General features: G+C 40.4%; 1 protein-coding gene across 1 annotated transcript in view; it reads left to right on the forward strand.

Annotated features, from left to right (window-relative positions):
• The first annotated feature begins 22,495 nt into the window (after nucleotides 1-22,495).
• SHC3 (SHC adaptor protein 3) overlaps nucleotides 22,496-27,346 on the forward strand; it is a 76,186-nt gene continuing 71,335 nt past the window's right edge. The window contains exon 1 of the mRNA XM_032772366.2: nucleotides 22,496-23,364. Coding sequence (XP_032628257.1) covers nucleotides 22,825-23,364 — 540 coding nt within the window. The 5' untranslated portion in view covers nucleotides 22,496-22,824. The remainder of the gene's footprint in view (nucleotides 23,365-27,346) is intronic.

A 27,346-nucleotide genomic window follows, 5' to 3' on the forward strand; every position in this document is an offset into this window, starting at 1 on the left:
CTATTGTGGTGCAGGTCACGTAGCAGTGAATGAACAAGATTGCATGAATAATGCGCTCTTTATTCAGTGATTGGGTAAAAATGAATGCCCTCAACACCTACGTACATCCAATCTCCACTGCTTCCTGTGTGCTTATTCTTTCTGAAGCTTTAATTATTTATCCTTGGAGAGAATTTGACAGTTACAAGTAGTCACGACTCAGCAGATTAACCCTACAAGCACTGACTTTCATTTCCATATCAAGCAGACTCTCAAATATCTCATGAAATCAAATGTTAGTTTTGAAGTGACATGATTCCTAATGAAAATGAAAAACAAGGCAGGCTTTAAATGCTAGTTATTTGTAAGTCTACCAGCCTGCCTTTGATGAAATTTAAAACTGATTTAATATTATTGCTAATTTTAATGTGTAGACTTTAAAGAATTAAAATAGTTTAATATGCTCTAAACACTATGGGCATTCTGCAGTAAATATGTATTTTAAGGAAGTAATGGTGACGTAATGAGGAAAGCAGGGTTATATTTACTAGTCAAAATATATACACAGTTGGCTGTCATATAGTACTAAATATTAATGAGAGAATAAACTGGATTACAGAGGAAAATGTTCACTAATTTTGCTATTCAGTTCCTTGTAATCTGAGATCATAGATCACATCTTCTATCAAGCTATATGTATAATAGAGTCAGTTAATCAACATAGCTTAAAAGGAAAAGCTATTAGAAATAAACTGGCAATATACTTTTTAAAATTGTATTTATAGTTGTTTAATGGTTCTCTCACTCAAAATCAACAGTAAATAATATGGTCTTAAATGCTAACATTTTGTTTACCACAAGGATTTGTTATATGACTGCATTTTAAGAACCAATTCCCTAAAATGCCAATATTAGAATACACCGTCACAGCTCATTCTTTAGCAATAATAGGGTTTTTTTTCCTCCAATAGTGCCTATGATACTTTCTGAAAAATTTCTGTTCATTCTTTAGATAAGGCTTCCATGTTTGCATATAAAAATCATAAGTATTACTGGTATGTTAAATGCCTTGATATACAGTAATCAGAAAATAACAGTAGTACAGTAAAATAGCACACATCCAAAACAGAGACTAATATGCTTTTTTACTTTTAGATTTTGTCCAAGTTCTGTTAACATAGTATCGTCATTCTTCTGATGCAGTTATATGAATCACTAGATATACATCATTCTGGGCCATATATCAACAAAATATTTTCATATTAAAATGTTGCAAATACGATTGTCAGGTCATATTCTGAAGTCATATTTTAGGTAAGGTATACATATAAACAATAAGAATGTAGCAATTTATTGGGGAACTAACCACTGGAAAATTTACCAAGGGCTGTGGTAAGTTCTCTATCACTGGCAATTTTTAAACCAAGTTGGGTGGGTTTTTTTCTAAAAGAGATGCTCTAGTTCAAGCAGGAATTACTTCGGGGAAATCTTGCATTATGCAGAAGGTCAGACTAGATCATCACAAGACTCCCATCTGGCCTTGGGATCTGCGAATTGAGAGTACTAAGGTTAGGTTTTTAATCCTAGTGCTAAACTGTTGACTATATAATATTAATCATATTTTGTTATTAGAGAACTTTTTCTTGCTGGTAGTCAGGTTGCCAGCAGCAATGGAAGTGCAACTGGATTATTGACTGGGTTTTGCCAAAACACTAGAGAATCCTGAGGTCTGAATACCAAATAACAACAGTAATCTTAGTATGGTTCTATGGATTTTTGACTGCCAGACAGAAATGGTTGGTAATAACTTTAATATGTGGAACTTTGGGAACACTGAGTGCACAGTAAAGACTTGTGCACACGAGGGGTTTAAACTAGATTAAGTGGAGTGAATCTGATTTGAAAATGCTTGTGTACATGTGACACAATTCAATATAGTGTAGATCCTGTGCTTTGACATTGTAGGACTTGGTGAATGGTGCATTTGGTCTGTTTTCTGTGGGTTATTTGACTGTTTATTCTCTGAGTACAGGCACTGATTAGAGTGATCTGGATTGCTTGGTAATCTGGGCACAAGTGAACTAAATGCATTTTAATACAGCTAAATGTAAAAGTATACATCTAGGAACAAAGAATGTCAGCCAGACTTACGGGATGGGGGATTCTATCCTGGGAAGCAGTGACTCTGGAAAAGATTTGAGGATTGGGATTTTTAATCAGCTGAACATGAGCTCGCATTGTGGTGCTGAGGCCAAAAGAGCTAAAGTGATCCTGGAAAGCATAAACAGGGGAATCTCAAGGAGGAGTAGAGAGGTTATTTTAACTCTGCATTTTGCATTGGTGCAACTGCTGCTGGAATATTTGTGTTCGTTTCCGGTGCCCACAATTCAAAAAGGATGTTGATAAATTGGAGAAGGTTCAGAGAAGAACCATGATTGATTAAAGCATTAGAAAACAGACCTTTTAGTGATAGACTCAAGGAGTTCGATCTATTTAGCTTATCAAAGAGAAGATTAAGTGAGTTGATCACAGGTTATAAGTATGTACCTGGGAAATAAGTATTTAAGAATGGGCTCTTCAATCTAGCAGAGAAAGATATAACATGATCCAATTGCTGGAAAATTAAGCTAGACCAATTCAGACCAGAAATAAGATACAACTTTTTCAGTGTGAGAGCAATTAACCGTTGGAAAAATTTAACAAGGGTTATGATGGAGTCTCCATCACTGTCAATTTTTAAATCAAGATTGGATATTTTTGTAAAAGATTTGCTCTAGGAAGTATTTTGGGGAAGTTCTATGGCCTATGTTATACAGGAGGTTCAACTAGATGATTGAAATGGTCTCTTCTGGCCTTACAATCTATGAATAAGGTTAAGATTTTGTCACAGTTAATTTTAGTCAAAGTCAAGGACAGGTCACAGGCAATAAACAAAAATTCATGGAAGTCTGTGACTAAAGATAACTGTGAAAGCCTGAGCCCTGCTGCAGAAGGAGAGGGGAGGAAGTCCAGCACCTGCTGCTTTGGAGGTTGGAGCTGGAGGGGGCTCCCCACCTCCAGGAGTGTTGGAACAATTTATAGAATGGGGCTGCTGAGAGCCATTGAACCAAACTAAACCTGAATATGATGGAAACCACTTCAAGTCCAGGGTGTGGCAGCACCTGCAGCACCCCTAGTTCCAGCACCTATGCCTGGGTGCCCACCTGCAGCAGCTTGGAGCCCCGGCCACTGCCTGGAGCAGCTGAGAGTTGCAGGAGCCCCTTGCCAGCTGACAGCTCCAGCCCCACCACCCTGCAGCTGAAGCAGAAAATGTCATGGAGATCACTGGAAGTCACAAAATCTGTGACTTCCGTGACCTCCATGACATAATCTTACCCTTATCTATGAACGCTGTATTTGTTGCAAACTCTTGTCTTCTTTCAAAGTGAACTAACTTTGTTGCAAATCAAATTTGTTCAGTCTGTTATTCATGCGTACGCAATGGTGCTGTGCAACTCTTTAGCAGTTCTTCAACGTATATCAAATACTGCTTTATGGGTGACCATTACAGACCCGTCTGTTTACTTGGGTGTCTTTCTCCTCTCTGCTGTTAGGTTGAGTGGATCCTCCCCCATTTAAAAGCTGGCATGGCAGTACATTTTGCCCTTTTGCTCCTTGATTCTAGTATGGCACAACTGCTGCAGTATTACTCCACAAGCCCAGAACAGTAATACTCAGCCCTCAGTGGTTCAGGAGCCAAATTAGCGATCAACATTACCCGAAAGAGCCACAGCAGTGTGAATTCATTGTTTAATTTACTATAGTACTATATATTCATATTCTAACAATATGATGGGGAAAATATTACATTTAAATATATATATTTCTCACAGCAAAATGACTGACCGAGTATTATTATTTTTTTCATCAGCTACAATTGGTGTACAATATAGTCAAAGCATCTTGATTGGTTAATAACTTAGATTGGTTAATAATTAAATCACACAATGTTTTACTATCATGTACTACAAAGAGCTGCAGGCAGGGCCAGCTTAAGGCAGAGGCTTTAGGGGCTGCAGCTCAGGGCTGTGGCTCAAGGGGGGCTCCGCAAAATTAATCACAGGCAGCAATCCCCAACTCTGGGCCACTAAAAGACAGCAGAGTGCTAAGGCAGGCTGCCTGCATGCCATGGCCCCATACCACTCCCAGAAGCGGCTGGCTGCTAGTACGTCTCTGTGGCCCCTGACAGGGGAGGGGGGAGGTGGCTCCGTGTGTTGCCCCCACCCCCAGCACCATCCCAGCAGCTACCATTGGCCAGGAACTAGCCATTGGGAGCTATGGGGGTGGCGCTTGTGGGCGCGGGCAGTGCACGGAGACATGCTGTCCCCTTCCCCCGGGGGCCGCAGAGATGTGCTAGCAGCCAGCCGCTTCCAGGAGCAGTGTGGGTCCACAGCATTCAGGCAACCTGCCTGAGCTCTGCTGCACCGCCGCCTGGAAGCCACATGTGGTAAGTGCCTCCCAGCCAGAGTCTGAACTTCGCACCCCCTTCTCCACCCCAACCCCCTGCCCCAGATAAGAATCCCCCTCCTGCGCCCCAACTCCAGCCCCTTCGTGCACCAAACTCCCTCCCAGGAAAAAGACTTGTATACAGGGGGCCCCACAAAATCTAATAGCCCTAGGTCCACAGGAGAGTTAATCCGGCCCTGGCTGCAGGAGACACTTTAAAGAGCCACTTGCAGCTCATGAACCTCAATCTGAGTATCATGGCCCTAAAAAATTCCTTGTGCAGCCACCTGGAATCATGCCAAGACCCTCGATCTCTGGGGAGAAGAATCAGTACAGGAAGGCCTTGCAGCAAGCTACTGGAATAAAGCTTTGTTTAAGGATGTTGCTAGGTAGATGTCCGTGAGGGGTCATGGCTAGAACCCCAACTACTGCTGGTTAAAAAAGCAATCATGCTCAGGAGGACCTACATTAAAACCAGGGACGCATGGCAAAATCCAACAGGAAACATGGATCCTGTGCATTTTTTTTTTTGAAGAGCTAGACCAGGTTTTGCACGATTATACAACCACCCAATCCAAGAAGATTGTGGAGCCTGCTAGGTTCTCTCTCTCTGCACCGCCATGACCAGCAAGACTCATCAGAGGCTGAGCACAAGGAGGCCAGTGAAGAGATCTCCCTAGAAAGCCAGGATCTCTTCAGGACTCGGGACCCTGTGGCTAGGCAGGTAGAAGGCCAGCCCAATCCCCGCCCCGCCAGCAACCGAAATTGGGACTGAGGAGGCATGTCCTATGGAGGGAACCTTGACATGTAAGTATCTGTCTTTACAATTTATTATTATTTTGCTATGCACCCATGCTAGCTTCAGTTCTGGGTGCCCCATGTGTTCAGTCATTTTTAGGTGGATGTGAACTAGGAGCCTTTCAGACTCCTAGGCCCCCACCTTCCTCCCTTCCTCATCCCACACTATCCATTCAGCACCACCATACATGTTTCGAAAATGGCAGTTGCTCTGGCTGGGCAATTGGCCTCTGTCTCATGCTAACCCCCCAACATTTGACCATTTTTAGGCCTATGACAAGTAAAGTATATGCCCATTTATCTGTTTTCCTTCCCCTGCCCTCTTCTGTCCCACCCAGCAAATGCATGGCCTCCTCCCCCCAACCCTGTTCGTCAGTTCAAAATGACAGGTGGAAACATGGCACAGCTGCAGCCTCTACTTCACCCCCTTAGGGGAATCACAATTTTAAAAACAATAGGACAAAGGTTTAGAGATATGGTGAGGTCTATTCAAATCAATTCTGTTTAGCACTTATAACAGACTTATCCAGCCTTTCAAGAAGACAGGGAGGGGTAAAAACAATTTTTTTAAAGGTTACCATATTTTATCAGCTAGATTATTAGCAATGTTAGGATTTTAGAGCAAAGGAGTGAAGTTTGAGGCCCCAACATTGTATCACAACTTAATGCTGTTTAAACCCTTAAATCTGAATGCTACTTGATGTCACGATGTGGTGTCACGACATTGCAATTCCATGACAACACAGCCCATTGTTAACCCTACTGGCCATGTTGCTGATGGCCATGTTGCTGATCTATTGTAACAGTTATAGGACTGGAAGGGACTCAAGAGGTCATCTAGTCCAGTCTCCTAAACGCACGACTGGATTAAGTATTATCTAGACCAGGGGTGGGCAAACTTTTTGGGCTAAGGGCCACATCTGGGCAGGAAAATTGTATGCAGGGCTGGGACAGGGGTTTGGGGTGTGGGAGGGGGTGCAGTGTGCAGGAAGGGGCTCAGGGCAAGGGATTGGGGCAGAAGAAAGGTGCAGGATGTATGAGGTGGCTCAGGGAAGAGGGTTGGGGTGCAGGAGGGGTGCGGCAGGGGGTTGGGGTGCAGGGTGTACGAGGGAGCTCAGGGCAGGGAGTTGGGATGCAGGAGGGATGCGAGGGGCAGGCAGGGGACTTAGGGCAGGGAGTTGGGTAGGGTGCATGTGGGGTTCGGGCTCTGGCCCAGCCCCGGTTACCTAAAGCTGCTCCGGGGTGGCACCAGAGCCCTGCATGCCTGCCCTGGCCCCACGCAGCGCCATGCAACTCCAGGAAGTTCTGTGGCCCCTGCGGGGGGGCAGAGGGCTCCGCATGCTCTGCCCTTTCTGCACCACCAGGTACCTCTCCCAAAGCTCCCATTGGCCATGATTCCCTGTTCCTGGCCAATGGGAACTGAAGGGGGTGGTGCCTGGAAGCAAGGGTAACTCATGGAGCCTCCTGCCCCACCACCTGGGAGACACAGGGAAGTGGTGCTGGCTGCTTCTGAGAGTGGCACGGGGCCCATGGCCCCACGGGGGGCAATCCTGCGGGCCAGATCCAAAGCCTGAGGGGCCAGATCTGGCCCGTGGGCCGTAGTTTGCCCACCCCTGATCTAGACCATCCCTGACAGGTGTTCGTCTAATCTGCTTTTAAAAATCTCCAGTGATGGAGATTCCATAACCTCCCTAGGCAATTTATCCCAGTGCTTAACTATCTTGACAGTTAAGAAGTTTCCTAATGTCCATCCTAATCATCCCTTGCTGCAGTTTAAGCCCATTGCTGCTTGTTCTATCCTCAAAAGTTAAAGAGATCAGTTTTTCTCCATCCTCCCTGTAACAACCTTGCAGGTGCTTGAAAACTATTGTCATGTCCCCTCTCAGTCTTTTCTTCTCCAGATTAAACAAATCCAATTTTTTCAATCTTCCCTCATAGGTCATGTTTTCTAGACCTTTAATCATTTTTGTTGCTCTTCTCTGGACTTTTTCCAGTTTTTCCACATCTTTCATGAAATGTGGCATCCAGAACTGGACGCAATAACACAATACTCCAGTTGAAGCCTAATCAGCATGGAGTGGAGAAGAATTACTTCTCATGTGTTGCTTACAACACTCCTGCTAATACATCCCAGAAGGATGTTTGCGGTTTTTGCAGTAGTGTTATACTGTTGACTCATATTTAGCTTATGATTCACTATGACCCCCAGATCCCTCCTACAGTACTCCTTCCTAGGCAGTCATTTCCCATTTTGTAGGTGTGCAACTGATTGTTCCCTCCCAAGTGGAGTATGTTACATTTGTCCTTATTGAATTTCATCCTATTTATTTCAGACCATTTCCCCAGTTTGTTCAGCTCATTTTAAATTTTAATCCTATCCTCCAAAGCAGTTGCAACCCCTCCCAGCTTGGTATCATGCACAAACTTTATAAGTGTACTTTCTGTGCCTTTATCTAAACCATTGATGAAGATATTGAACAGAAACAGACCCATATCTGATCCCTGCAGGACCCCACTTGATATGCCCTTCCAGCTTGACTGTGAACCACTGATAACTACTCTCTGGGAACGTGTTTTGAACCAGTGATGCACCCACCTTATAGTAGCTCTATCTAGGGTGTATTTCCCAATTTGTTTATGAGAAGGTCATGCGAGACAATATCAGAAGCCTTTCTTAAGACATACCACATCTATCGCTTATTATGTATCTCACCTGGGTACTTCAAGGACCACCCACAGTAATAGAAAAGAAACATCTTTATAAAAACAGAAGCACAAGAGGGAGGAAGAAAGATGGTAATGTAAGAGAACAGTCATCGAAGCAAAAATGCAAGAGAAGGGCATGGTGGCTAAAACACTAGGAAGAATAATTATTTTCTGCGTAAAAAAGGATCAGAGAAGGAGGTTGAATGTTATTGCAAGACCATTCATTAAGATTCAAGTCCAGGAAATGATGGAATTGTCCTTATGACTAACTTCAGGACAGGAACATTTATTTATTTTGAGCACACTCTCTTGTTTCAGAAAAAAAATTCTGATAATCTATAGAATAAGTGCAGGTCACATTAAGGAACTGAGCAACTGTTTAAACAATATTCTTTTTTGGGTAATTACTTTAGTAAAACTATTGACACAACAGTAGGACTGGACTACTTTTGGTAAACAACATTTGATATTTATTATTTGTATTACCATGATGCCTAGAAACCCTAGTCATGGACCAGGACTAGCCTATGGTGCTAGGCACTGTACAAATAGGGAATAGAAGATGGTTCCTGCCCCAAGGAGCTTACAGTTCAAGACAAGAGACAACAGAAACAATGCAACAATATCGGTGATAGGCAGTGGTCACAATACACCAGCAGCCTAATCATTGTCAAGTTTTTGTAAGCAACATGGCAAAGAAGAGTTTGAGGTGGGATTAGAAGCAGCATACTGAGGTAGCTTTGCAGACATTTATTGGGAGCTCCTCCTAAGTGTAAGGGGCGGCATGGGAGAAAGCATGCAGGAGCTCATCTGAAAACTTAACAAGTGGTTGGTGGAGGCTGGCATTATGGGCTGATTGGAGGGGGAGTCAACAGCTTGCGAGCGAATGAGAGAGGACAGGCTGTATGGGGATAGATTGTAGAGGTCCTTGAAAGTGAAACAAGCAGTTTGTTTGTTTGGAGGAGTCTATGGAGGTATGCAAAGAGGGCATGCCTTTCCTTAGTACATTGGCTAGTTTTGAATTTAAGACAGTAAGAGTTGAGGGTGCTCATAAACTAAAGCGCTTATTCAGGTAACAAACGGATAAAACAGAACTCTTTCTCCCTAAGTTCTTCCCTCCTTTCTTGGTCACTGTGGACAACACCACCATTCTGCCTGTGATTCAGGCCTGTAACCTTGGTGTCATCTTTGACTCGGACCTCTCTAGGTGCTTGCATCCAGGCTGCATCTAAATATTTTAGATTCTTTCTTCATAACATCTCTAAGACATGGCCTTTCCTATCCATTCACACAGCTCAACCTGTCATCCACTCCGTTTGAGTCCCTCCATGGGCTCCCCTTCCTCTGTCACACCAAACATAAGCTACTTATCTTCAGTTTTGAGGCCTTTCAAAACCTGACCTCACTCTACCTATTTGCTCCTCTGCCTCTGACTGGTTCACAATACCAGCTTCCATCACCCACTTGTTAAATTTTCAAACAAGCACCTTTGTGTTTCCTCCATTTGGAAGGAGCTTCCAGGGAACATATGCAAAATTAACTCATTATCTATCTTCAAATCCTTCCTTAAAATGCTCTTTTGCCATGATACCTACGTGACGTTATTGACATAAACTGCAACCATGGTTATATATTTGCAGCAAATATTGTACAAAGGTTGTCGTGTGAGCTGTCTATAAAAAGGTTATGATTTGCTGGTTATGATTATGCTATTGGTATCTGTGTATCATTTTGTATTTGAAGTTATGAATATTGGCTATGTACTTGTATCTCAATGTTTTTTGATTCTAAGTAGCCTCAGTGAAGCATTTGGTCAGCTTCTTGAGAAAGGACCATTCTCAGTAAGTGCCCAATCAAGAAACACTTAATTGAAATGAACTTTGGGAGACTCCAATCCACATCTGAGCTTTCCTAGGAACCTTCAAACTAACATGTAAACAATGGCATCAGCCTGTAAAGAACTGAGTCATGCATGGACATGTGAGTCCAAACTCCATCCTGCTGCTGTGATCTTCCACAGGGCAGAGAATATAAAAGCCTTGGAAACCTCTCTGTTTTGTCTTCAGTCCTGCTTCTGACCTCTGGAGGGACTTTGCTACAAACTGAAGCTCTGAACACTTTAGATTTTAGACTTTAAAGGATTGGCAACAGCGTGATTTGTGGGTAAGATGTGATTTATATATTGACCTAGGTCTGGGGCTTCGTCCTCTGGGATCGGGAGAACCTTTTTTTTTTTTCTTTTACTGGGGCATTGGTTTTCATAACCATTTGTCCCCATAATGAGTGGCACTGGTGGTGATACTGGGAAACTGGAGTGTCTAAGGGAATTGCTTGTGTGACTTATGGGTAGCCAGTGGGTAAAACCAGAGTCCTCTCTGTCTGGCTGGTTTGATGTGCCTTAGAATTGCAGAAACCCCAGCCTTGCTCTGTAACTGCCCTGCTCTAAGCAATTTGTCCTGAACTGATACTCTCAGAAGTGTCCCACCAAGGGTAGCATTGTTACAGAAATGCCCTTTTGCCATGATACCTACAAAATACATGACCACAGTTAGGCTATTGCTGTGCTAAGACCACTGCCTATCATGTTGATCAGTATTGTCTCATTGATGGGGGGAATACAAGAAAACAAACTGTCTGAATCCAGCTGTCTCTTTATACTTGGATTATAAGCTCCTTAGAGCTCTTTTTTTGTTCTGTTTGTACAGAGGATAGCACAATGAGCTCTTGGTCCATGACTAGGGCTCCTAGGCACTTCAGTAATACAAATAATTGACAATACTACTGCACCTGCAACCAACAGACCATTTCTCTCTTAAGGTATGTTCAGGGTGGCATTTTAGCTAGTCTTTGCTCCTAGCAGGCTAGAGGGAGTTCACCATGCAAGCTACAGAGTAGGTTTAGCTAGCTGCCAGTATCCAAGCTCAGGCAGCTAGCCCCATCCATCACCAGTGCTGCAACATCCATACTAAGGGTATGTCTACACTACCCACTGGATCGGCGGGTAGTTATCGATCTATCAGGTATTGATTTATTGCATCTAGTGTAAACACAATAAAATTGATCCCCGATCACTCTGCCATCGACTCTGGAGCTCCACTGTGGCGAAAGGCGGAAGCAGAGTCGACGGGGGAGTGGCAGCGGTCGACTTGCCACCGTCCTCATGGCCAGGTAGATCAACCTAAGTTATGCCGACTTCAGTTACACTATTTGCGTAGCTGAAGTTGCGTATCTTAGGTCTACACACCTCCCCACCCCAGTATAGACCTAGCTAGACTTTTAGCACTCTAGTTTGAGTTGAATTAGCACAAGTCTGTCTACCTGTGCTGGGAATCGCACCTCCCAGCTGCAGTGTAGACACACCCAGTCTTCCTATGCTTTCTTCCTCCTTTCACACAGCAGAGGGAGCAAGTAAGTCTTCTATGTTTTTATGTTTATTGGAATATGGAATGTCATCTTTTATCCATGAAAGCGAAGATGAAAGCACTGTTTTCTATTTGTGTGACTTCTGTAGGATGAAAACAGTTAAATACAATCTGCACCTTTTTTTTTTTTTTTTTTTTTTTTTTGCAAATACCAATGCCATCATAGTAAAATAACTCTTGGAGTACCAAACTCTTTGCATTTCTTTTGAAACAAAGACATTTTTGGTCAGAAAATGTTAAAACATAAACTCAAATTTTATAGGCAAAGGTAGAAGGAACAGTGATTGTAAATGTTGCCAGTCCACCCACACATCACACCACTAACCTCTTTTAATGTGTTTCCTTTCCATTAGATGATTGTGATGATGCACAATGTACATTCACAAGGTTATTTGAGTGTCCTGTCTCTGTGCATGCACTACACAGTCTTGTGCACCCAACCATTTTATATCTGACAGCAACCAAGATAAATACTCATTTTAGCATTGTTGTTTTCCCTGCTGTTTAAAGTAAAAATAAAGCTGCCTTCCATAAAGGATTCAGGCTGAAATGAGTAACTGAGGCTCTTTTATCTGAGTCTAAAAGGAACTTAGAGCAGGAATGAAAAGACATAATTTCATAAATCTAAAGGGGAGGATGCATTATCAGAACTTTCTGATGAAAGGAGAATGATGGACGTGTGCAAAATCATACACATTAGAACTTTAAAAATCAGACTAAGCATATAGTTATCAATAAAGCTAAACCTGTTGAAAAATGGAGGTTATGAGGGGAGTTTTAGATGCTAAATCAGGGTCCAGGTGGTCTGCTGAGGATAGATAGGGACTCAGTCTATTTACAGGTAATATAATCAACATGATTGCTCACATTTTACAGTCAAGCAGGAGACAGGCTCTTGTATCTCCATACTGACATTTTGTTAATATGTTAAGTGTCATTATTACTCTGATACCATCAAAATGCATCTATCACCAGTCATAGATTATTTCTCAATGAACTGGGTCTTGGACCATAATTTTATACCTTAGGCAAGCACATAGGAATAATCAAATGTAGCACATAAATGCTAGTCCCTTTATACCTTTTACTTTTATTGAAACAAAGGATTTGGGAGAAAAATAACCACCCACCAGCTGCCAGTATCCTGGATCTTTCTCAGTCAGGGTGTTGGAGAGGGCATGAGACAGAAAAAGCACTTGTTACTCTGGTGGGTTACATCCTCCTGTCCAAGAGGTGTGCTGCCATTGGCCTCTTGGTAGTAGCACCAGAAGGAACACTGTAAGAGTTAATGCTATTTTCGCTCCTGCACAGTTTAAGAGCTCCACATGACAATTGCTTTCCCCTTCTACACAGCTCTTACCCTGGGGGGTGAGATGGGATCTTTATTTTAATTTAGCTTAGGTTCTGGGAAGGAGAAGAAATGACTGCAATCATGTGAAGCTCCTACACTGCTCACACTGCACTGGAATGGTACGTTCCTCCTGGGAGTCTTAGCTCTGCATGGTGGTTTATTTCTGCACTCCAAGCCTCCCCTTCTCCATCCCGGTTTACTAATGCTCTCGCTTCTTCTATGATCCCTACCTGTTTCTTGCTCACAGATCCACTTAGGAGCTTTGAGCACCTCTTCCTTCCTTGACACAAACATTTCTTTGTAGCACAACAGATTCCTCCTGCTCACTATCTGTCCTTCTAACTTAAAGGAGTGTCAGCCCCAGTCTCTCTCATGATCCCTCAGCCAACCCCCATAGTTTCACACCGGCTAGGCATATACCAGGCAGAGTATCTCTACCACATTGTAAATGTGCACTGTTAATATTTTCATATTGTGGAGTATTTTCAGAATTCCATATAAGTGGTGTTGTAGCTGTGATGTTTCTAGGATGTTAGAGAGAGATGTGGGTAAGGTAATGTCTTTTATTGGAACAGCTTCTGATGGTGAAAGAGATGAGCGTTTGAGCTTACACAGAGCTCTTCTTCAGGTCTGTGGAAGGTACTCAGAGTACCTATGAAAGCTCCCAAAACTTGTCTCTGAATGCAAATTCAGAAACGTTTAAAATTTCTGTAGTTGTTACATTATTACAGCACTAATATTGGTTGGTGAAAAAGACCCAGGGTGAAATCCTGGCCCCATTAAAGTAAATGGCAAAACTCCCATTGACTTCAGTGGGGCCAGGATTTCACCCCCAGTTTTAAAAACTATACCAAATAGAACTAGACTAGTTTGTAAATATGTCAAACGACATTTCAAACAAAAACAGGCTATAAACACAGATAATAAAGAAAGTAAACAAGAATAGAGCAATGAAGCAGAAAAAGGAATTACTGCATTATTTAACACATTTAATAAATAAAAAGGAATTGAATTATGTGGACTTGACTGCCAGAGAGTTACTTTTGTCACTACACTTAATCAACAATAACCAGACTGCAAATATAATCACCTAATAGTTGCTTTTCTCACTAAGCTAGTTTTTCTAAAACTAGGACTTCTCAAATTGTTTTACACCAAAGTGATCATATTGGAGCAGAGTAAGCTTCTGCCCTGGGTTTCCAGGAGTGGTTTGGTTTCAGGGACATGTCTTAGCTCTGAGGCAGAATTTTACAAAAATCTAATGTTTTGTCTCAGTTGCCATCTTGCATCTTTTTGGCTTCTAAATTTCAGTGCAAGTCTGGCAATGTGGGCAGTACATGTCCTGTCTCTTTGATTGTGACAGCGGCTGAAATTTAGCACATGCATACATATCTGGCCACATGGAGCTACAATTTCCAGCAGGGTGAGAAGCTATGTAAGAGCAGGACACAGAATATGGGGTCATTATGGAGTTGTAGAGTGCAGCACAGACTGTGACCTTAAGCTTATGAGCATAATGGGAGGCAATGTGGGAGGAGAGACTGGAAAATCTGTGTTGCAACCAACAGCGCTCCTGTCTGGTCTTAGATATCAACTTGGAGCCTGGAGCAGGAGACTTCCTGAAATCTATGGAGTCTTGACTGGGCCTGCCCTTGGAAAAGAAAGGAAGATAATTTGAAAACTCATAAAAACAGGAAGGCACAGTGTAAGCGTCAGAACTCAAGAATAAAAAAAAATATAGGGGATTTAAAACCAGAAATGGAGCAGAAGTAGGACCTATGGGGAAGGTAGGGGGGAAAATATCCCCTAATGGGATTGGACTGGGGAAGTAGGAAAACAGTCCATTAAGGAGTTTTGAGGGATGGAAGAAGACTGAGGAAAATGTGCTTGCATCTTGTGGTTTGATTTTTGAAAATACAGTCTCCCTATATTGTTGGTTCTTTTTTCTCCTCTCAATGGAGCATGTAAGAGTTAAGAAAAGAAATTAATTCTTTATCAGAGATGGGCCTGTGCCACAAAATGCAGATTTAGAGCTAGTTCTGGTCCATCTCTACTCTTACCTTTTTATATAATAATGCCTTTTAACAATAGGACAATAAGAGAGGATTCACTAGTGGAGAACAACGAGTTACAGCTTTAATTTGCTTACCAATTTTCATAAGTCATTTCACAGAATTACTTGTCTTAAGAGTAAAAGTATTTCAATATCTTGCAACAAGAACATTGTCATGTAAAATACTAATGTTTTTTAGGAAACACTCTGTATAGGCAGGGCCAGCGCTTCCATTTAGGCGACCTAGGCAATTGCCTAGGGCGCCAGGATTATTGGGGGGCGGCATTTTGCCGGGGGGGCGGCAGGCGGCTCCGATTGACCTGCTGCAGGTGTTCCTGCGGAGGGTCCGCTGCTCCTGCAGCTCCGGTGGACCTGCCGCAGGCGTTCCTGTGGAGGGTCCGCTGGTCCCGCAGCTCTGGTGGACCTCCCGCAGGCACGCCTGCGGTAGCTCCACCGGAGCCGCGGGACCAGCGGACCCTCCGCAGGAACGCCTGCGGCAGGTCCACCGGAGCCGCAGGAGCAGCGCGTGGGGCGGCGAAATGGCTGTGTACCTAGGGCGCCAAAACCACTGGCGCTGGTCCTGTGTATAGGAAGGAAAGCGATACAAATTTAGGGCCAACTTCTGATCTCATTTAGACTAGTTTAAAATTTGAGTAACTCCACTGAAGTCAGTGAAGGTATTTCAAATTACACTGGTGCAATTGAGATCAGAAGCTGACTGTTAAATAACAATTTTTCCACCAACCTGGCCTTCCACAGGATCAACTTACAAAGCTCTACACAGTACTCTGATGTATTCACAGGGTCCAACCTTAGCAACAAAGTTGTCATGGAAACACAATGAAACTCTGGGAGGGGTGAGGTGAGTTTGCAGGAATTTTTCATTGAAGCAATTGAGTTTGAATTTGTGAAATAGAAAATACAAAAGGATATTTTTTGCTTTCATTCTCTTTTGGTATAGGGTAATATAAACTTGATACTGTATTAACACTGCAACCACCAATGCTCAGTATGGAAAATCTAAATGATATGAGCCCACTCCACTTTTATTTCCTGCAAAATGAATTGAAATAGAGTACAGTCACCAGTTACTGCTTCCAACACTGATGAGGATTGTGATTTCTCTGAATATTTACATCAACTATCAGATTCTCCTTTGAAATTTCATAGGGCCGTGTGTTTGTGTGTGAGAGAGACAGAATATGCTATATCAGAGCTATTTCTTAGAATAGCTACATTGAAGTTGTTGTGGGCTTTTTTACTTTATTAAAAAAGCTACTTCTCTTCCCAAGAAGATGAGATCATAACAGTCTTTTTCTTGGCTATAGACATGCTACCTGAAGTTGTGATCTCATAAATTAAATAGTACTGAACCTGGTTTGCGTTTGGATAAGAGAGAGCTGATAAAATCTAGATAGGGTAGAAAATGGATTTAGTAGGTGGCATTTTTCCTTGTTATTGTGAACCAATGTCCCCATAGAGTGCCACAGGGCTCGGTAGCATTGGAAGTGCTGCCTTTTATTTGAGAAGTGAAACTGAGGCATTGATCAATCATTTGTGGTCATTAAAAGTCCCATGAGACATTTTGCAAGAGTAGTGTAGGGATGTTTAAAAATGAACTACAAGAAAAGAACTCCCGACAGCAGATGTAGACACAATTTTCAATGAGTTAAGAGATGAAAAGGAGAAGAGAGATCAGGTGAAAATTTTAGGAGGAGGAAGAGTCAAGGGTGGATTTTTTAAGATAGGGATTGTGCTAGTACTGGGGAGGGGAAGAAACCTGAAGTGAGAGATATGGTGTTCAGTAATCAATTAAAGCCATATTTGCAGATAAGAGATGGGCTCAAAGTCTTTGAAAGAGACCCTTGTTATCCAGTGAGGCAGTTCCAGCTCCCACGGCATAACAGAAAATTGCCTTCTGGGAAGCTATACTTCCAAATATAGTTCCCAGTACCACATCTGCCTTTTCCAGCCAAAACTCTAACAAAAACACTCAACAGACATTTATTTAACAGACAATTCCAAAAACTTCTATAACCAACCTACTAACTAACTAACTAAACTTACTACCAATGTTTAACCTCTGAAGTGCCTTGCGCTGTTGCTTGGACTTTCAGGTTACCACATTCTGATCAAGAAGTGCTAGCTCCTGGGACTCTAAATCATGTTGGGTTTCTTGTTTAGCTGTATCTGTCTCTTATACTTCTGCTCATCCCCAGTTCTTCTGATGTCAGTTTCTTTCTTTACAGTTATTCTCATTCTCAGTTTTCTGTTAAACAAAATGTCTGCAGGTGACCAACCACATTTCATTGGCGCTATCCTGTAATTTCACAATGCTAAGTACAGCATAGATCAGAGTTTGACTCTGCAGCCATTTTTACTAGCACTTAGTTATTTTAATATCACTTTCCACCAATCCATTGAACTGGAGATAATGGGGTCTTATGGTTACATGTCTAAACACAAACTTAACTGTAAACTGCTTAAAATCATGCCCACTAAACTGCATCCTGTTGTCACACATTACTATGTCAGGAATATGTCTGCCAAAAAAACAGATATGATATGCTCGATCACCTATTTAGCCATAGTGTCTTCTACAAAAACTATCCCAGGAAAGTAAGAATATTAGTCTAGAATGAGTACATATTTTTTTTCCAAATTACATAAACAAATCTACACCTAATTTGCTCCACAGGGCCAATTTTTCCTATGCCATTAACATGGGCTCTTTTGCTTGACTTGGCCCATATTTTTGGTATATGTAATGTTTACATGGTATATGTATATGTTTATAATTTGTTTTTAACTATTACACAGCTTTAATTTTTTTTGAATCCTAATGTCTACTGTCATTAAATAATTATCTGACCCCAATTCCAAATGAAATTGGAATTCTGCCAGACTATCATGAACTCAGGTAGCTCCTTTCTCCCACAAAAAATTAAGATTGGTTCTTAATCCATAAATCAGTAAGAAACTCTTCTATATTTTCACTTTTATTTTTACCCTCAGATTAAAAAAAAATCTCCCATATGTTTTTTTTCCCACTCAGGTTTTTTTCTTTAATTTCTCTTTACTCTCAATAGCACGTGGTGTTTTGTAATCACATTGGGACTTACGGTGCTTGAAAGAGAACCTCTTTATTCTGTGGTGCAGGTTCCCAACTGCCTCTGCATTGCAGAATGTAGGCTTCTGTAGTGCACTCCCACAGACTTCCTGTCTGGTAAGCTAAACCACTTTAAGGTACAGTTCCCAACACCACAAGAGGTTGAGGAGAAAAGTATAAGATTGGATGACAGCAAGGGTAAGGAAGGTGGAAGATGAGAGGGGATGGGGCCACCTGGGCAGAAAGAGGGGGTGGAGGAAAATAGTGGATCGGAATTCTTAGTCAGTAAAAGGAGAGAATGAAGGGCATATACTGGGGGAAAAGATAGAAGGGGAAAAGTGGAGGGGGAGGTCATGCTGGATCATATTATTTTTTTCTTGAAGTCAGCAAGACCCTTTGCAGAAGGGGAGGATGGAATAATATGTGGGTAGAGTGTGAAGGGAGAGTCAAACATGTGAAGAGTTGTCTGGGGTTGTAGGTGCATGATTCCATAAAGGAGAAGTCGAATACTTTGCCTAAGAAGATGGAAGAATTAAAGGAGGAATAAAGGTAATTTTAGAGAAGAAAGTTAGTCTCCCAGTTTGTTTTTTGGGGTCAAATGAGCATATCAATATTTACTTGCAGAGTTCTTTTGATTCTATATATTGTCATCTTTCCATAAGACCCTCTCCTTCTGGGTGGTTTTTGCACAAACATTCACCCTTTGTGAAGAGTGTTTTTTGAATATTCATTATGTCCTCACCCCAAGTGGTCCCCATGTTTATTCAGTCAGAAGTATCAGGCATTCTAGATGACCTCCTGATGTCCCTTCCAACCCTGATATTTTATTATCCTGATTTTTATTCACACACAAATTAAATTATTCATTGCTGTTTGTTTATCGGACAGAGATGAGCTATGCCTGCCGATGGGCGGGAGTGGGGGAGCAGAGGGAGGGCAGCTGGCTTCAGCAGTGTTACTGAGCATGCTCAGTACAAGCCAAGCAGCAAATTTAGGGGGGGGCATGTGACCCCCTCCCCCATGCTCCTCCATGTGTCGCCTCTGATATCAGGTATGATTCACATCAGAGAGTAGCTCGCTGTCACAAAAGTGAGTTGGAGCACATCCATGGAGAGTTCTGGAAACTAGGAGGGCAATTTAGAAATGGATTCAAAGGCAAATAAGAAACCAGTTAACATGTCAGAGTATGCAGACATACCAAGTGTCATGCATCTTGTGTGACACTCACTTATATGTTGAATGTCACCATTCAGTTGTGCTGTGAGTATGCAGAAGAGCCAGGGCTGTAATTTATCCTGGTTGAAGCAAGGGGTTACTGTGGTGCCCAAAGAGCAGGCAGCCAGATGTATCTTTCTTGTCTGTTCCTCACTTTTTCTGCTGGTTTTCAACCAGGTGGAGCCTTCCCAGTGCCCCAGCAGGGGAGGTGAAGAGTTACTTGGGGGAAAGAAGGGACAAGGGTTATTAAGAGGAAGGAAGGTGGGGCAGGAGCTACTGCCACTGGTGGGAGCTAATTGAGGAGCAGAAGCCATTGTGTGGAGCAGAGGTAAATGGGAATAGCAGGGGAGACAGAAGAGGGGATAGTAACTAATAGAGAGGACCTGAGCTAAAGGGCCTAATGCCATCCCTTAGCAGCCACTCCCCCACCCCCAGGTTCCCTTCTTCCCAACATCTGCACCCCCTCACTCTCCTTAGGTTACCCCAAGCTTCCCCCAGGCTGCTTCTGGTTCCTGCCAGGTCGTTGCCTCCTCCTTTTGAGGGGTGCATGGAATAAGGTCCTGCCACCCACTGCCAGGGAGCCCTGTAAGGGAAATGTACTCTCAATCCAACACCTTTCACTGGCACTAAAGCCACACAGTGTTTCCAAAACTGATGTTTGTGGTCATATGTAAATTATCACACATGGCGCACCATAAAGTGTGGCAGGTTATGAAGATGAGGGTAACAGATTACTGCTTCCTGGAGAGAGAATAGTTTAAATCAGTTAAACCATTAAACAATTATTAAGGCTTTAGTCTCATTTAAAATAGGACTCCATTACACTGCTTTGTAAAGTGATCTTCCATTAATTTTAATTGTAATTTATGCTCACTTGAAGGCCTCTTTATAGCACGGCCAGGGCAGTACACAGGTGCCTTAGTGTAAATGAAAATCAGACCATCCTTTGGGAGCAACTTTTGATGACTATTCACCTGAACTGGATTTGAACCAATTGTATGGCTGAAAGATTTATACAATTTTCAGTCCCAGGAGCTATGTGGGGCCAGATTTTCAAGTGCTCACTACTTACAATTGAGGCCAGATTTTCAAAAGGGCTCAGCTCCCATTCAACACTGAAATAAGGGCCAGACTACTAAGTATTCAGCACTCAGTAGCTCTCAGTGCAGCACCCACGACCAGATTTTCAAAAGACCTAGGCCTTCATTAGTTGCGTTGAGATCATTTCCAAACCCTCTAGGTCAGTTTCAGAAAAGGATCTGCAGTCAGTGCATTAAAAGTCCATAAGCTCTCACTCTCTACCCCTTCCTTTGCCTCGCTCTTTCACTGGACTACAGATGACACTATTTTAAAACACCCAGTTTGCCAAAGGGTTAAATATTTAGCTTCATTTTTTTTTCAAAAGGCTAATACGAACCAGAGGATCTCTGAAGGCAAACCTGTAAAAATTGGAATCTGCCAATGTACATTTGTATCAATCAAAAAATCAAACAATGTGCACATTCATGTTGCTGTTCTTGATGTAAAAGAAACAACTGAATGAATGTCTTGGGGTGAAAAATACATGTTCAAAAAAACAGTTTTGCTAACACCCCTTTCCTAATAAAAATCCTTTACATTTAGTTGTGAAATATCTTTTACTGCAAAACAATTGTGTTAGTCATCTTTAGATCATTGTAAGCAGGCTTTTTTTTTCTCAGGTTGTTGTATTAAAGATCCTGTCTGTATTTGAAATGGAATCTTCCACTATTTAGCAACCCTTTGTTGAATGAGTCATCCAAGCTGTTTCTTATTGGCTGGGATGGTTAGCACCCAAGGGATTGTCTGGTAGAGGCTGCAAGGCCTTGCTTCATTCACAGAAATGTTGGTATGCTAGCCAGTCCTTTCATTCACATACACAGAATTTCATTCACATTTTGCAGGGTTTTTTTATCTGCTTCTAATGAAGAGAGCCATTTGGAAATGACAGGGTTTTCTGTGCATTAGAGAACAGTAGAAATAATCTATGATGTGTATATTTGCTGTTGCTATGCTAGCAGAATGGAGAGAAAAATGAATGCTGTGTGGATACTGTAGCAGGTTTGCAGTGTGGTGATGAAAGGCTATTCCGCAAATCACTAGAAATCTGTTTTTACACTGAATAGGACATTTCCATTATTCATCACTGCTGGGATAAGAGGTGCTGACTTAACTTAATGTGTCATAAATTATACTAATTAAATACCTGTATTTAAAGCTGTTAGTGTATTTGTACTTCATGTACTGCAGCATTAGTCATGGGGGAAGGGAGGGAATCCCTCAAGATAATTCCTTCAAAAATATGCTGTAGCTATACTGATTCTTTTGAGAGAACTTGAACTGTTAAACTTCTTTTGTCTGAATTTGCTTTCTTACAGTGCAGAATAATGTCCAAATCCATAATTTGCAAAGCAGACCAACTGACAAAAAAGAGCCATATGGTTTATAATCTGCATTGTATTTTCATTATACTGTACATTTTGGATTTTTACAATAGAAGGGAAAAGAGATGCAAATTTCAGTATTTATACCTATTTTCTTATTCCTCCTGGGTGTGTTTGACTGGCATTTATGCTTCACAGGAGCTAGTGCATTTTACATTCTTTATTGCAGGGCATCAGTGTGCTGCTATAAGGACTTTTGAATATTCCTTTGGTATTTCTTAATTTTTCAGAGCTAAGCCTGTACTGAAGATCCATTTTACAGTTTTTGCTTTAGAGTGAAGATCAATAGTTAATGAAGGCATATTTCATAAGCCTGCTGCCGTACATCAGAATTTTTTTTCTTCAGACACAGGTACTTCATGTAATACTGCGTTAAAAACAGAAAAAGCTTGCTCTTGAATAATATAGGGCAGAAGGATTTGTTTCTGTACAAAAACTGTGATGTAACAGTTTTTGTGAGAAACGGCACTGGCACAAAGGTATTTGTTAAGGCTGTTAGGCTGCTTTTGTGAAAGAAAATGAATGTATTCTTTAGTGTAGTATGTCCACCCAATTTTTTGAATGCTGTTGTATGTCAGGATTTTCTGAAAGCCTTCCAGATATCTGAATCCTGTTTTGTTTGTGTATGTTGAAGCATTGTTATAATATCTGATATCTAACTGTGACTTTTTTTTTTTTTTTAATTTTATTAAACAGATTGACAAATAAGTGATATGGAAGAACGTTTTAACAGAAGAATAGAGTGGAGTATTTTTTTAAAAGTTAATACAGATATTTAGAGGTATTTGTATTTGGTAACAAAAAGTGGGAAAATTAAAGATTGGAAGGAAATATCTGTTTGAGAAGACAGGAAAAGGAAATTTGAGAATTGATTGGTGCTGGTGTGCTGTAAGTGGGTGGATATTTTTTTTTTTGCTACAGGAAGTGATTTGCAGTGTTCACTGAGCCTTTTGTTGAAAAGGGTCCTTCTCATTTGTGTGAGTCATGCTTTTGCTGTGAGCGACTTGGCAGCTCTAAGCAGGACTGGGATCTCTGTCATAGAAAACTGTTACTTCACCCAACCTTAACGTGGAACCATAAATTTATTTAAAATTTTTTTGCTCTTACTTATACTTTTTATTCTTTTTAAGCCAAAATTTTCTCTCTGTCCTCATTATTATGAATCGCCTGCTATGTTAGCACAGGCATCTCCTGCATTGGCATCAGCTTTGCCAGAACATATGCAGGAAACCAGATAGAAGGGCATGCTTCAGCGTACCAAGTATAACCGTTTCAGGAATGATTCAGTGACATCAGTTGATGATCTTATTCACAATTTGTCCATGAACAGCAAAGTCTCAGCAGTTGCTACGACCTCAACAGCACCTTCATACCTGGTCTCACCTGAAGTTCTCCGCAAAGACCAAGAAGATGGACCCACCACCTTTTGTACCCTCATCCATAAGGTGTCCCACTTGAAACTCTCCAACACAGGCAGCCTTTTGGGTATCAAAAATCTCTCCTCTGCAGTGAAGGAGCTTGCTGTCTCCAAATTGCAGGGAAGCTCGAGTGTTTCTAGCTCAGCAGCAGGGGCTTCAGAAAACACATGTAACCTTGTCTCTGCCACTCCGTGTTCTCAGCAGGACATGAGCAAGATGAGTACAGGAAAAAAAACACGGTCAGAGGAAATGCACCTGGGAGGTGAAGACTGGAATCAAAGTAGCAGCTTTGTCAATAAACCCTCTCTAGGGTGGCTGCACTCGAATGAGAAGATCCTGGGACCTGGTGTGACGTACATTGTGAAGGTTGGTCTGCTTTCCTTCCATTCTCTTCTTTTAATCAATGAAAATTTCTCGGCAGATTTTGATGACAGACTAGTGAAGCTGAAAGGATCTCTATTTGTATGTTCCTTTTTCTGTGGAATGCATGGAATGTAAATGTAGAAAGACAGGATTAGAAAGCAGTGTTAATTTGTTATATTAGAGAAGAGGAAACAAGCACATTGGCTCTATCAGTTAGCATGTTTTACAGCTATGTAGATTTTTTTTCTCAAGATAAAAAGCTGTTTTTCTTACATTCAGTGGTTTTCTTAATTCAGGATTTTGGTTTTATGTGGTATATTGTGTATTTCTCTGATACATAGATTTTCAATATGTCTGGTGCAATCTGTAATACAGGAGGATGGAGAAACACCTTTACATGAGACCTGTTTATCATGCACCATATTTCAAACTACAAATTACTTCAAAGAAAAGTGTGCAATTTTGAGTGATGTTGTATTTGCAATCTCCTGGTGAGAAAACAACAGATTACCATTTTTGTCTCATTCCATAAATAAGAATATTTATCTCAGTAGTGCAGGCAAAATGCAGACTAGTTTTACATAACAGGGATTTGGCTACCTTAAACGTTATTTCTCTTTTCAGTTTATGCTTTGTATCCAGAGCAGTGAACCATAAATTCCAGGCTAATACTGTTGTATTTTTGAAAGCATTTAAAATGTACAGTAAAAAGGATGGTACCTTTGGTAAGAAGGGGGTGCATGCAGTATCTCTGTCATGGAAGATTCCAGTTGATGTTTTCAAAGGTAGCATATAGTAGGTATAAAAATAATTATACTGTTTAAAATTCCCTCTTAAATCACAAATTCTTACATATGTAACAGCTCTGATGCTTAAGAGTTAAATTACTATGTAACAGTGTCAAGCAGAATGTAGATCTATTTTTATCTCAGTTTATTCAGTGTGTAAAAAATTACAGCATAGAGTTTTAATCCACAATGTTTTAAATGAGTTAAAGCTACACTGAATTTAGAATAACGTGAGGTAAGCAATGTTAAATAAAACAGAGCACTTTTTTTAACAATTGGAGTTTTGAGAAGTAGGTTTTTGATTGATAATAGATTTAACAAGAGGTACAGTTCAAAACTCTTTTTAAAAAGTACTGTAATTCTTTGTCAGTCTCAAACTTATCATGCAACATAAAGGAAAATGAATTAGTATCACCTTTCTGAATGCACACTGCTTTTCTGGTACTCTGCAAGAAGTCTCTTGGTAAAATTGACACCTGGATGTTGGATGTTAAAGTAGCGGGTCTCTGTTGTTCTCTTGTATGACAATATTCTGGTTAACAAAAGGTCATATACTGTCCTCATCTTAGCTCATGAAACTTAATCCATTTTTTTTTTTTGCTTAAGACATCATCAGAAACATGCAGTTACTGGCTTTTGGAATTCACTGTTACAAGTACAATCAAAAGTAATAATTATGAAGCAGAACAAATACAACTTATTTTCTTGAGCTAATATGTAGATTGATCACAAGCATGCTAGAAGAAACTGAAAAGTTTGAGTTTGATTGAAAAGAGATGATTTTTTTTTTTTTTAAAGCAAGGTGAATTCTCAAAAACTAACCAATATTTAATGTTGGAACAATGCAAAGATTTCTCTCTATGCAGCTAGGGTCACATGCTTTAACCAGTATGTTGGGATATTTTAAAAAAATAGCTTTAGCATTGAACAGCGTATATATCAGTTGTGTTTTATATGTCATCAAAATGTATAATGTTATGATGTTTAGCATTTCTATTAAAAATAGGATGATGAGATCTTAAACATTTTTGCTGTCTGGAATACTCACTCATAGATAAAAATGTATTGTAAATGTCAAAGTTTTTTAAAATAGTATAAAAAACAAAGGATAATGTGTGAATGAAATTAAAACCCATCATAGTTAATAATTTGCCTGTTCATTAAGTCTCTTTGAATTTTTTTCCTCAGCAACTGCGGCATTGACATAGATAAGAACAGAAGTGCAGTTCCCACATCATTAAACACTTAGTTCCCAGGGCTTTTGTGCATTCAAAACATCAAATCAATACATAGATAATATACATTGAAGGGAAACAGTCTTTGGGTACCTTATGGCTATACTGAATATCTGGGGGACTTGTACAGTGTTTAACTAGTATCATGTGCCTTGCTGAGCATTCCATATGCCATTAGTTAAATGAAACAAAAATTAGATTTGCCGTTAACCAGTAAAGCTTTTATCGTATGTGTGTATTGGCATAGAGTTAGTATTTTTCATTTACTCACATCAGAAATGTGGAAATTATTCGAGGAGGAGGGCAAAATGTCACCAGTGGACAGTTTGATGTAAACCATGTTGGAACAACTCCAAGTACAATGAGCAATATTTCTATGTTGACTGGAACTGTACATGTGTATTATATGCAATATAAAATATATGCCCTTTCCTCAATTTGCTTTTTTTTTTAAGTCCACAGTTATAAACAACATATTATTTGCAAAAGAGAAATGGGCTGATATTTTCCTCAGTGATGACAGTGGTCATTTTTTTTTTGCCAGACTTTATTGCTATCCCAGTTTTTAAGCTTTTGCACATTGTCCATTTTGAGATGGACAACGTAAATGCAATATTTAAAAATGGGTAGGATTTATATTGCACAGGATCTTCTGTTGCGGTGGAATTTTTTTGGACCTAAAACTACAGGTGCTACCTATAATCTGTTTTTTCCTGTGAATTTCATGTGGATTATGGATTTTTTGTAGTAAAATTTCATTACAAACACAGTGAAAAGGTTGTGTAACAAATTATAGTTCAAAATATATTTGACTTTTTAGTTCATTTTCCTGACATCAGACATGTATGGAGACAAAATACAGAAGGGTTCTGGTATTCTACTTATACCACTGGTGAACAATTTGACAACTTGTGAATTAATGGAAAAAAATGAAAGAGAAAATGGCTTGTAGTAAAGGATGTCTTTGAAGATCTCAATGGTTTCTGTTTATAGAGCCTACGTTTAATATAGAGTGATTATAAATGTTCATGTTGTTAGAAAAATAAATCCATGTAATAAAACAGTATAAAACTGCATAATCTAACAACTAACAGCAGTTAAGTGTTTCAATGAAACTCATTTGTTTCAAATTATAGAAGTCTACTGATTATCTTAACTGTGATAATGGCATAGATGTTTTATTTATTTGTAGATTTAACTGACAACACAGTCAACAATCGTGATAGGAAGTAAATAGATGTTAGCCTTTAGATAACCTGTGGTTTAGTCTTGTAATAAATACCGATGAGATTAAAATATTTGGCCTTCAGCAGTTTTAAAGTAAAAACAAAAAATGCTATAATATTGCAATATAATCCATTCTTATATTCAAAACATTTCATGCAGTGCACCCAAAAGTGCTTTACTAGGCATAAAAACAACCAGTTAATGTGGATAAACCATAGAAAAAGTCCTATGTAAACCAGGTCTTAAAAAAAAACCAAACAAATATATGACCAGTCTTTTTCAGATCAAGGGACAAGAGTTCCAGATATAATGGATCAGAACATGACACCACAAACAAAATTTGAATGATAAAACATTTTAAAGTACATTAAAATCATGTTGCAAAAATATGTAAGTGCAATGCCTAATTGGCAATGATATCTAATAAATTTGGTTACCACACTCACACTGCAGTCTTGAGTGGGAGAAAAATTTTAAAACTGATATGGAAACAGGTGGATACCTTTTTGTGTAGCAATTTGAGAGTGTAACCAAATTTAGGTCCCAATCCTATGCACACTATTACACACATGTTTAACTCTACTTACAGGGGTGGTCCTAGTGAAATCAACACGACTACTCTCATATGTAAACTTAAAGCTATATGTATATGTTTAGAGGAGAGATAATGCTTATGCGTCATCATGCATTTAGATCTTATTGGAGGATCCATGTCAGACCACAAGCAGATTATAT

This window comes from Chelonoidis abingdonii, chromosome 6, assembly GCF_003597395.2.
Source record: "Chelonoidis abingdonii isolate Lonesome George chromosome 6, CheloAbing_2.0, whole genome shotgun sequence".
Taxonomy (NCBI): domain Eukaryota; kingdom Metazoa; phylum Chordata; order Testudines; family Testudinidae; genus Chelonoidis; species Chelonoidis abingdonii.